We start from the raw sequence: 12,260 nt of genomic DNA on the forward strand, positions 1-12,260 counted from the left end.
GCAAAAATGAGAGGGGTTTTTGCTGAGAAGGTTTTTAATGAGGCACCACCCATTAAATTCCTAATGAATGTCATTTCAATTATTTTGTTTTCACGACTTATAACATGTGTCATTTTTGAGGCATCGAAGAACTCGTGATTGACCGGTTGGATTCCGACTGGGCGAGTATAGAACTCGTGATTGATCGGATGAATTCCGGCGGGGCGAGTATAAGCAAATCGAAGAACTCGTGATTGACCGGTTGGATTCCGACTGGGCGAGTATAGAACTCGTGATTGATCGGATGAAATCCGGCGGGGCGAGTATAAGCAACTCGAAGAACTCGTGATTGACCGGTTGGATTCCGACTGGGCGAGTATAGAACTCGTGATTGATCGGATGAAATCCGGCGGGGCGAGTATAAGCAACTCGAAGAACTCGTGATTGACCGGTTGGATTCCGACTGGGCGAGTATAGAACTCGTGATTGATCGGATGAATTCCGGCGGCGCGAGTATAAGCAAATCGAAGAACTCGTGATTGACCGGTTGGATTCCGACTGGGCGAGTATAGAACTCGTGATTGATCGGATGAAATCCGGCGGGGCGAGTATAAGCAACTCGAAGAACTCGTGATTGACCGGTTGGATTCCGACTGGGCGAGTATAGAACTCGTGATTGATCGGATGAAATCCGGCGGGGCGAGTATAAGCAACTCGAAGAACTCGTGATTGACCGGTTGGATTCCGACTGGGCGAGTATAGAACTCGTGATTGATCGGATGAAATCCGGCGGCGCGAGTATAAGCAACTCGAAGAACTCGTGATTGACCGGTTGGATTCCGACTGGGCGAGTATAGAACTCGTGATTGATCGGATGAATTCCGGCGGGGCGAGTATAAGCAACTCGAAGAACTCGTGATTGACCGGTTGGATTCCGACTGGGCGAGTATAGAACTCGTGATTGATCGGATGAATTCCGGCAGCGCGAGTATAAAAAATCGAAAGACTCGTCACTGATCGGTAAAAATCTGACGGTGTGAACAAAATCCAACCGTTTCAATTATATGATCGGATTTTGGATGACAATGTTGCTAAACATCCTTGAGGACTCGGCAACCAGCCGATTACTTTCGATTGTGCAACTCGGCACTGAGCCGATTACTTTTAATTAGGCGAATCGGCATTTAGCCGATTGCTTACACTCCCACCTTTATGTCTTTGGACAGAAAACGGAATTTGGGCGACTAGCTTCGATTTGACAACTCCATCTTTAACTTAAAAAAGTTTATTTTTTTCACTCATCGTATTCAGTTGGCGTATGACCGATCACTTGGTCAATTTCCTTTGTGAAGAAAGTTTTAAGCACGAAGTTTTGAATTGCCAAGTAGCCGATCACTTGATTCAAACATGACTTTTAACTTAGAAAGTTTTACACATATTCTTTCTTACTCGGCATTAGGACGAGACCTTGTTCAAAACCTTCAAATTTTAACTTAGAACCTTGTTGGGTCTCTCAGAAATTATAATCGGAATTTGCCCGATTGCGTACGGTTCAAAACCTCTTAATTTTAACTTGGAATCTTTTTGTTTCTTGGAGATGGTAATCGGAAATGGAGGTGGTATTTGGAATTTAGCCGATTCGTCATGGTTCAAAACCTTCAAATCTGAACTTAGAATAATATATATATATATTTTTTTTTTCTCTTACTCGAAATTTGGGCGAGACATGATCCAAATGTCACTTTGAACTTAGAATAATCATATTCTTTTTTCTTGATCGGATTCTAGGCGAGACCTCTTCAAACGTCACGTTCAAATTAAAATAATCATATTTCTTTTTTCTTTAGTCGGAATATTGCCGATTACACTTTCAGTTAGAAAAAGTTTCACATCTTTAGTCGGAATTCGGCCGATTATACCCTTCAGTCTCATTTTATGTTGACTTTTTCATGATTACTTAGAAAACCTTCCACGCACATTTTGACTAAAAGTCAAAATCACCAATTACATGATCAAGCTCGCTTCTTGAAAAAAGTTTCGCATGAATGTTTCAATCGACATGTAGGCGATTATTTTTCACGTGTTTATCTCATTTTAACTTTAGAAAAATTGTCCTCCTTTTAGTGCAGTCGGAATTTTGCCGATCATGTCATTAAATCTCATGATAAACTAGTCAAAAAACTTCCAAGTTTAATCGGAATTTCGGCAATCGGATTGTCAAATTTCATTGTAACAAACAAATTTTCTCATCATTTATAGTCGGAAATTAGTCGACTGGATTTTGGTGAATTTCAACTCGGTATTTCAGTGACCCAAGTGACTGAGTCGGATAGTTAACCAACTACTCTATTTGAAGCTTCATGCCGACGAAAGCTTCCCAAAACATTATATCGGATATAATGTACCGTCTCGCCTATTTCCGATACGATTCGTAGGAGTGGTTGCCTAAGCCCTTTCGCCTTTCAGGCTCAGGACTGGAAGGCAAGTGTACCGTCTCGCCTATTTTCGATACGATTCGTAGGAGTGGTTGCCTAAGCCCTTTCGCCTTTCAGGCTCAGGACTGGAAGGCAAGTGTACCGTCTCGCCTATTTCCGATACGATTCGTAGGAGTGGTTGCCTAAGCCCTTTCGCCTTTCAGGCTCAGGGCTGGAAGGCTAGTGTACCATCTAGGTAAAAATCCGACTAAGTGTACCGTCTAGGTAAAAACCCGACTAGGGGACCGTCTAGGTAAAAATCCGACTAAGTGTACCGTCTAGGTAAAAATCCGACTAGTGTACCGTCTAGGTAAAAATCCGACTGATCTCTACTCGGTCATAATCCGACCTGTCTGCTCTGCAGGGGTAACTCGGCCAAAATCCGGTCTAACTCTCCCACATAGATACTGTTCCGATATCAGGGATAAGATCCCATCTTTAATGACAAGATATTCTCCAAATATTAACGGTTAAGGAAATCTCTTGATCCTCGGGGCCCAAGTGGCCCATGAACGACATACCATAAAACCCAAAACCCTAGAGTTGAGAAGGCAGATTACACTTTTGAATGCTCTGGCTTCGCGGCTTGACCTAGAGGAAACCCTAGTTCGTCCCGTGGCCGGAACAGAAACATTTAAAAAATACGACAATTTAACAAGAAGAAATTTATAAATTTATCATTATAATTCTCAAGGAACAATTACATCATAACCCTAGAATACCCTAGAATGAGAGAACTAGTCATACATGTTGTTAGAACCTATTAAACAAAGGGAAAAAAATAATTATAATTGGAAGTACCCTTTTCTAGAAATTTGATTGATCGCTTATATAACTTCAATAATAAATACAAGAGAGAAAAAATTATAAGAAAAACTAAAACTAAAAATGAGAGAAAAATATATAAAAACTAGACAAACATTAGATAGAAAACTTGATGACTTTACAAGGGCTTGAAAATTAAAACTAAGAATGAGAGAAAAATATATAAAAACTAGATAAACATTAGATAGAAAACTTGATGACTTTACAAGGGCTTGATCAATATGGGTAGCATAAGAAAAAACTCATATTACATCAAATACTCCTGGACTTGATCAAACAATATTTGACATCGATACACACTATTGTCATAAAATGTTCCTATCATATATAAAAATACTTACAAATTATCTATTAACAAAATTTTCGAATGGATAAAAATTAAAGACACATTCTTTTAAAATAATTTATTCCTTAACGATTTGACTAACCTTTGTTAACAAATAAAATCCATATGGTAGAATACAATCGGTTGAAAATCACATCGAACAGAGAGAGCCCGACGCAACGTTATCTTGTGTGATTCATTTTTGAATATTGGAGCACATTATATATGACATGGCAGCAGAAGCAGCAGATATATCCAAGATTCCTAGTAGCTTCCACTAGTTATAGTGGAGTGCATGATGCCCCACGCGAAAGCTATTATTAGACCGCACTAGCTAAAGTCCAGTGTACAATTAAGTTGCGAAGATTACAGGCATATACTTATAAACATAAATGAAATGAAGACATTGATGTAACCATATAATAAACCCAGAAATTAATGCATATAGTAAAATAAAATTAAAAAAAAAAAATAATAATAATAATAATTGACTAAAAGCTTGCTCTCTTAAGAGAGGTAATGGTAACGGAAGATCCCAACGGCGAAGTTGCCACTTGAATCTCAAAGGAGTCATAGCGAAGGAAAAACTCGACCACGAGAAGGCGAGACACCAACGTGACGAAATCCTTCCCTGCACATTGCTTGTTCCCGAGTGTTGGAGATTCAGTTTCAGGGCCATTGGACCAAAGCACGTGGTTGAGTAGCTTCTCCCCTTCCTCCCCCATAAACCTGTCCCCGAAAAACTCCTCGGCCCGATCGAAAATCTTAGGATCCTTGGTGGCAAAAGGTTGGTAGCCAAAGAGCATCTCCCCCTCCTTCACGTGAAACGCGTGCTCGTGGCTCTCCACAATCAAATCCCGCTTGGCTTTCCCAAACTGCAGCGGCACCGGAGGGTCGATGCGGAAGGCCTCGTACACCACGGATTTCATGAGCGGCATGTTCTCCATGGCGGCCATGGTGATCTCCCCGGCGGCGGATCTGACGGCGGTTCTAATCTCGGTTGCGAGGCGCGCGTGGAGCTTGACCCCGGCGCGGCCGATCCACTTGAGGACGTTGGGGAAAAAGAGCTTCATCCCGCCGAATGAATTAAAGCAGGTGGCGAATAAGAGATTGTGACAAGCCTCGTCGCGCGCGATTCCCAAGCGGTCGGCCTCCTCGAAGACGAAGGCGGAGGATTGGTAGAAGAAGTCGTAGAGTCTCTGGTAGTCTTTTTTGATGAGGAAGGAGGGGAGGCGGAAGGTGCGGATGGTGGATTCTTCTAGAAACTGCGGGAACCCCAGTTTGAGAATTGGGCCCAGCTGGAAGAGGACCCATTTCTGGACGAGCTTTGGGCCGTCGCGGGCGAGTGCGCTGTCGGCGGGGTTGGACCCGAAGAGGGAGCGGCCGAGGAAGTCGAAGGCGGCTTGGTCGTTGGCTTCGCTGAAGCTGGCTTTGCCTTTCTCCGCCAGGTTGGACTCCAGCGCCTGGAAGAGTTCGTTGTAGGAAGCGTGAAACTCGGGGATGACGTGGCTGCGGCGGGACTTGAGGAGGAAGAACATGAGCTGCTTGAGGAGGGCGTGTTTGGGTTCGGAGGGGTCCAGGTAGGAGAGGACTCTGTAGCCGCCGGTGAGGTCGGTGGAGGGCATGTAGGTGCCGGTGAAGACGTCTCTTTTCTCCACCTTGGATGTGTCGAAGAGGAGAGGGAAGGATTTACCGTCGAGGAGAACGACGACGTTTGGGTTGGGGGCCAGGAAGGGGCCAGGTGGCATGTTGGTGCGGAAGACCGTTGACTGGTACTTCTGGATGCGGGACTTGAAGAACTCATCTCTCCCTTGCTTGTAGAAGTAGTCTTGGCGGTCCTTCAAGGGGCCGATGACCGGGAACCCGCAGTCGCCGGGGATTTTGCGGATGGGGAGCTTGGTGGGCTCCGGGGCGGTCACCGACACCGCCGCTACGGGTTTCTCCGATACGGAGGCAAGCACGCGGAGGGTGCGAGGTGTTTCTTGTTTTCTGGCGGAGGGGAAATCGTGACGCAGGAATGGAGGGGAGAGCGTGGCGGAGGAAGTTGCCATGTTTGTTGCTGTGGCCTGTGGGTGTTTGTGTTTGATGCAAAGCCAGGGCCAGGGGTATGTGTTATTTATAGAGAATGGAATATGTATGTGTATGTGTATGTGTATGTGTGCTGACCACTGACCACTGACCACTGACCATTGAACATGATGGAAGAGCTAGCGCGGTTTTTTTTATTGACCTCAAAAACAATAGTAGCGACTAGGTAGTAGGTACGACTCGTGAAATTTGTGCACTCCTTCTTTCTCTTTCCGGGAATCCTTCGCTTCGCTCCGTCCATCCAATGTGTTTCAAACTATCTCACTTCAACTTGGTTTCACATCTCACAAAAATATATATTTATAATTCTCCATCTATTATCAATTCTAATATAATTTTTTAGATTAATCTAAGTAAATAATGTCAATTCAAACACCCACAATTTAATTTTATTTTTTTTTTTACAGATTTCTGAAAAGGAGGTGCAATGAATGCGATAAATTTTTTCTAGTAAGAAAAATGAGTGTGAGACTCTTCTATTCCAAAAATAACTATATTTTTATACCATTTGAAGATACATCTTTTAAAATGAGTTTTTGAAAATCAAAAAAGTGTGCCTTTGAGTTATAAATCTTAAAGTAAGTTTGATCCGATCTTAATTTTAACTTTTTCTTTTAATTATCGATATTGTTTGTTGTGTTGTATCATTTATGATAAAAGAAGATTAACATCAAGTTTAATTTTATAAAAATTAGGACGATCCCTATGCGAGGAATACTAAATTTTACTGTACATTTTTTGGGTAGACAATAATCCAGTTACGCACCTCGTGGAAGTGCCGAGCCTAGTCATGGAAATGTTGTTTTCCCAGTGGAAGTGCTCGCAAACTTTTTGAGATTTTGTTCCTTGTTTCCATAAACATGGATAAAATCTTCATCAGTGTGTGGACTATGCTTTATCATTTCCAATCATGGAAAAAATAATTTGTTTCATTAATTCGAAAATCCTTTGAAATCAATAAAAAAAATCACTAGTAATAAAATCAGTTTGAACTATTTTCACTTAGGAGTCGAGGTTAAGGGTAGTTTATAAACATCCTCCCTCCTTAATCTACCGAGGCGCCTTTTAAAGGACAAAACCATGACGGTCCAACGAGCACCAAAGCGGACAATACCTTAGATGCGGTGACTCATCGCTTAGGAGTCAAGGCTAAGTTTAGTTTATAAACACCCTCCTTTTTTAGGAACAAATAATATTTTTATATTTAATTATTATAATTTTTAATCTTTAATGTTGTTAAAATAAATAAAATTATGCGTAATGTTTATGTATGTCCAACGGTGGCTGGTTAGAGTAAAAAATTGACTGTGATTTCGCGCGAACTTAATTTATATTGACAAAAACTTGAATAAAAAAATATTGATGCAATGCTAATTTTGCATAGCTACTCTTGAAAAACATAACTCCTATTAAATACAAAAATAATGATTGCATATAAAATATCATTATTTATATTTATTTATAAAATATAAAGTGTATTTTTATATTAATTGAGAAATTTTAGTTAACTTACGTAAAATTTCAAGTTCTTTAAAATTATGAAAAAGATGTTTCAATTAATAAAAGGACTTTTATAAAATATTTTAAAAGCTTGTAATAATTATGAGTGTTTTTAATTTAATAATAAATGTTTGTGAAATTATTTCATATAATATTTATTGGTGAAAAATGTGTTTTTAATGTTATTTTGTTATAGAAAGTATTTGGAAAAATGTGTGTTTTAATTAATTATGTAATTAAATGTATTTTAGAAAATATATTTTATGTATTTTATTTTATTTATAATTGTGTTGAAATTTTTTTTTATTTTATATATTAATTATATTTTATTTTAATATTTGAGGGAAGAAAAGTATAACCACAATTTATTTGATTAATTAATGAGTTAGACACTAGTTTGGATGTTTTATGAGGAGTTAGGTCAGTTTTATGTTATTAGGTTTCTCGTTTCTCATTTTTTCCTTATATTTTCATGATCTAAAGAATTAAGAGAATCAGAGAAATTGCTAAAGATCACTTAGAAATTCGTGCCCTATTCATTAAGATAAAGGAGAATGAGTAATCTCGCATTAGGCATAAGATATACGATGGGTAGTGAGATTGATTTCAAATCTCTTATCTGTTCTTGTATGTTGTGAGGGACAAATCCTAATTCTATCTTGTAAACTATGAATTCATGTTTTATACTCTTCTTATGTGCATTATATGTGATGTTTGAGAATCTTAGTGCATGTATTTCTAGTAGGAAACCCTTCATTTATAGAGTAAAGTGAATATTGATATTAATTGCATGAATATATGAAATTGATATTAGATTTAAGTAATTGTTGATACAATAGAGTAGTATTAACCTTTAATCATGATTTTTACCAATTGAGTTGAAGATTTTGGCTCGTGATGTATGATTTTTGCACAGTTTATAGGTTCGTCACAAACTAGTATCGCGTCAGGCATCCAATGGACCATGTCGGACACTATTTGACGTTGTTCATGCATAGTTTCGTATCAAACATCACCTCAACCATGTAGGGTCTAGGTGTTATAAAGTGTTATAATAATAATAATAATAATAATAATAATAATAATAATAATAATAATAATAATAATAATAAGGTTTAAATAACGTTTAAGTTTCTATAATGTATAATATTTTTTTATTTTAATGAAATTATTTTGTCTATTTTGATTTATATTAAATATTTTTTTATATTTTAATTCCTAATGTCGAGATTTTGTGTCATGGTTAATATCAACACATAGTTTTTTTTTTTTAATTCCACTACTAGAAAAGTGTTATTTTTTTTTGCAAATTTTCTTGAAAAAAATATTCGTAGAAAGTTTTTACGAATTTTCCTGCAAAAAAATATTTGCAGAAATTTTTTGCGAATTTTCCTGCAAAAAAATATTCGCAGAAAATTTTTGCGAATTTTCCTGCAAAATACAATTTACAGATATTTCTTATAAATTTTGCTACAATTTTAATAATCATGGAAAAAAATTTTCCATGGTAAAAATTTGCAGAAAATATTGTAAGAATTTTATTTTGTTTCTTGCAGATTTTCTTGCAAAAATAAATTCGCAAGTAATGTTTACTAAATAGTAGAAAAATTTTGCAGGTAACTTTTCTTGCGGATTTTCCTGCAAATTTTAATTCGCAGGAAAAATAAAAAAATATATTTAAATTCATAAGTTTAATATTTTAAAAAATATTCAAGTCCCATATCGATTGAAAATAAAACAATTAAAGAGTATATAAGTTAGAGTAACACTTACCTTATAAGTTGAATTGTATGGCTGAGTGTTAGACTTATAATCTACAATCTTAGAATTTAAAAGATTATGTATGAGGCATGAAAATAAAAGATTATGAATTCTTAAAATATAGAATTTATAGTAATTTTTTTAAATTTTTTTCGTAAAAAATATTCCTGCAGAATTTCTTGCGAAAAAATTCGCAGGAAAGTTTCCTGCGAATTTTCCTGCATTTTTTTTTGCAGGAAAATTTCCTGCAAATGTTTTTTTGCAGGAAAATTTCTTGCAAATTTTTTTTGCAGGAAACTTTCCTGCGATTTTTTTCGCAAGAAATTTCGCAGGAAAATTTCCTGCAAATTTTAAAATTCGTAAAAATATATTATCCACGAAGGTATTACCTGCAAATAAAATTTCGCAGAAAAATTTGCAGGAACAACGTTTCCTGCAAATTTTTATGAAAAATTTGCAAGAAAAGTCGCATGTAATAAGAAAAATTCTAGTAGTGTTCTAATTACATAGTTTTTTATTTTAATTTTATTATACATATCAACACAATCATGCTCATAAAAATTCACAAGTAAACTAGGGTCGGCGTGGCTCTCGGCTGGATGTGTGATATCCTAGAATCTAGGGTTATATACAAGAGACTCAAAATATAATCAAAAGTCATGTAGCTAGTTTTATAGTAGTCTTTTTTCTCTATATTATTTATGTTGCTATTTGCCTATTTCATTTTTATTCGGATTAAAATGCGGCGTATAATTAAAAAGTATTATTTTATTGTATGTTATTTTTTTATACATCATATGTATTTAGTACAACAAAATATTGTTCTATATTAGAATTTCTACATCAGTTCACTAATAATCGATATATAACTCCAACTGGTGCCATGAATTTTATGTTCATATATATGGCACATCAGCATATAATGGATCCAAGGTATTGGACCTAAAGTGTCTGTATTTTTAACAAAATAAGAAATACAAATCAAAATTTAAGTTATAGAGGAATTGATGCTAAAAATTAATATAAAAAAATAAAAAAATATGTGAAGTTTCATATAAAATGGTGATATTCTATCCATGATAGATGATATATTGCTATAATGTTGTTTAACATTTTTTAATATTTAAATAATTTATGATGACGTGTTGTTTTAATGTCTTAAAATTCTAACAATTAAATAATTTTTTTGAGTTAATTGTTTGTGGTTGTTTTATACTGAGGTTAAAGTTGACCATATTTAGAGGAATGTATAAAGGGTTTTTGAGAACTTGAACTTTGTAAATTCATTTCTTAGATATTTTAGAGTGAGGTTTTAGAGAAATAAACTCTAGAGGGTACCTTTATTCCTTTTCACTTTATAGAATTACTCTGATCCTTCCTTAGAGCAAAGATTGTTGTAGTTGAGTTGAGATTTGAAGCCTATAGTTGAGAATCAAAGATTTAGGTTTGTCACACAGCAAGAGCTTGAGAAGTCTCATTTTCACTGTCTTTCCTTCTTTTCCTCATTTGTGAAAATTTTGAGGTAAGAGAATCTAGTGATTTAACTTTCTAAGATGAATCTGTTGAATTGTTTTTGTTGAATTCATGTTTTAATCATGGTTTATGTTGAAATTTGAAGGGTAGAACCCTAAGGGTTATTTTTGAGGTTTTTCTTGGTGTTGGAAGGAGAAAGGATGGTCTTGATCCATGTTGAGATTGCATGCTGTTTATTTTGTTGAATCAGAGTTGTTTATGATGTATATATGTTGATTTGGAGGTTGCATGTTGAATTGGTATGGATTGATAATCGAAATTGATGAGAGAAGTTGAGTTGTTTAATTTAATGAATCATGTTCTTGAATATGTTGTGTTTTTTCACTTAGATTGCCCCATGTGGGTCGCTCAACTGAGCTTATTTAATCATTTCAAAAGTGGCATCTGAGTTGACTCGCTCGGAGCGCTCATTTGGTCGCTTTAATTGAATTTCACCCACTCAAAGTGAGTAATCACTCACTTAAGCCAGCAAACTACATCAAGTGTAGTCTCTATCTAAGCTTACTCAAAATGAGTTGTTAAGTGCTTTGAGCAAATTTAGCTCGCTTAGAGCACATTCAATTGAGCTTGGAGCAACGAGTTCTTTTGAGACTTATAACTTCTAAGTAATTTTTTTCCCTATGTTGTGATATACTTAAGGCATGTTGTTGTGTTGAGTTATGGTGTGATATGCATGAGACCTATTATTGTGTTGAGCTGTGTTGCGATATGAATGAGACATGTTTTTGCGTTGAGTTGTGCTGATAAGATGCATGATGCATATTGTTGAATTGTGTTGTGAATTTAGGATTAGAGAAGAGATGTTGTTTTAAAAGTTGAGATATCTCATTATGTGGATATGTGTTGTGGTACCCTGAGAGCCTAAATGTTGAAAAAACATTCTTAAGTCGTTGCCTCTTGAAGTGGAGTGTTAAGACTCCTCTAAGTCCTTAGTTGATACCATATAAAAGAAAGGTCGAACCATACTAGTTTAGAAACAACCAATTTGAGTAAGTTATGAAATTGAGGGGTAAAATCCTTAACTGATTGTTGGAAAGTGCACAATATTTGAAAGGTAGTCGACAGGTTAAGTCCATATAGGCTTTGTTGATGCATACTAATTAATGTCATGGTAGACCTATATCCAAATTGTTTTATTCTTGACAATGGTACTTAACTTTCCTAGTGTACGTGGTGAAACTTGAGAAATCATGTTGTGTTGAAAATTGATAAATATCCAACTTTGTTGTTGACCTAGTAAGCCAAAAAGGTCGTGTTGTATTGGTTTAGTAGGATCAAGTTACTTAAATTGTTTGTCTCTAATGTAAGGGATCTCTTAGTTGAAATATGTGACAATGCACATGAATATTATCTTGAAGAGTTGTTGTATAGTAAATTGTTGTGTTGTTAAATTGTTGTGTTAATAAGTGTTAAGATAATATGTTGCTAAGTTGTAATGTTGTCAAGTTGCATGTTGATATGTTGTTAAGTTGTATAACTATATTGTTATGCTACAAAGTTGATAAGTTCTTCTATGCTATAAAGTTGAACTTATGGTTGTTATAGTGTTTTTATGATGAAGTTGTTATATAATTGACTATTTGTTTCTATATTATGTTATTTTCTTTACATATAATTTTACCCTTACTTTTTCATGTTATTGGATAATGATAGGATTATGTTGTAATTCCTAACATTCTAAATTTTCAGTTGTAATTTATTTATTTTTTACTCTCCATGAATAAGATTTTTTTAGTAAGTTAAATTGATATAAGTTAGATCCAAGTATACAATGG

At 35.7% G+C, this 12,260-nt stretch overlaps 1 protein-coding gene across 1 annotated transcript; it reads right to left on the bottom strand.

Moving 5' to 3' along the window:
* Positions 1 to 3,996: 3,996 nt before the first annotated feature.
* On the bottom strand, positions 3,997 to 5,870 carry LOC109815206 (allene oxide synthase 1, chloroplastic). The gene has a single exon (XM_020379855.3). The coding sequence runs from the start codon at positions 5,652 to 5,654 to the stop codon at positions 4,095 to 4,097; it is 1,560 nt and encodes a 519-aa protein (XP_020235444.2). The 5' UTR covers positions 5,655 to 5,870; the 3' UTR covers positions 3,997 to 4,094.
* Between the last annotated feature and the right edge of the window lie 6,390 nt (positions 5,871 to 12,260).

Source organism: Cajanus cajan, chromosome 9 (genome assembly GCF_000230855.2).
Source record: "Cajanus cajan strain Asha chromosome 9, NIPB_CcT2T_4, whole genome shotgun sequence".
Lineage (NCBI taxonomy): Eukaryota > Viridiplantae > Streptophyta > Magnoliopsida > Fabales > Fabaceae > Cajanus > Cajanus cajan.

Coding starts and splice junctions, on each gene's coding strand:
- LOC109815206 (XM_020379855.3), bottom strand. CDS start 5,654: ATGGCAACTTCCTCCGCCACGCTCTCCCCTCCATTCCTGCGTCACGAT.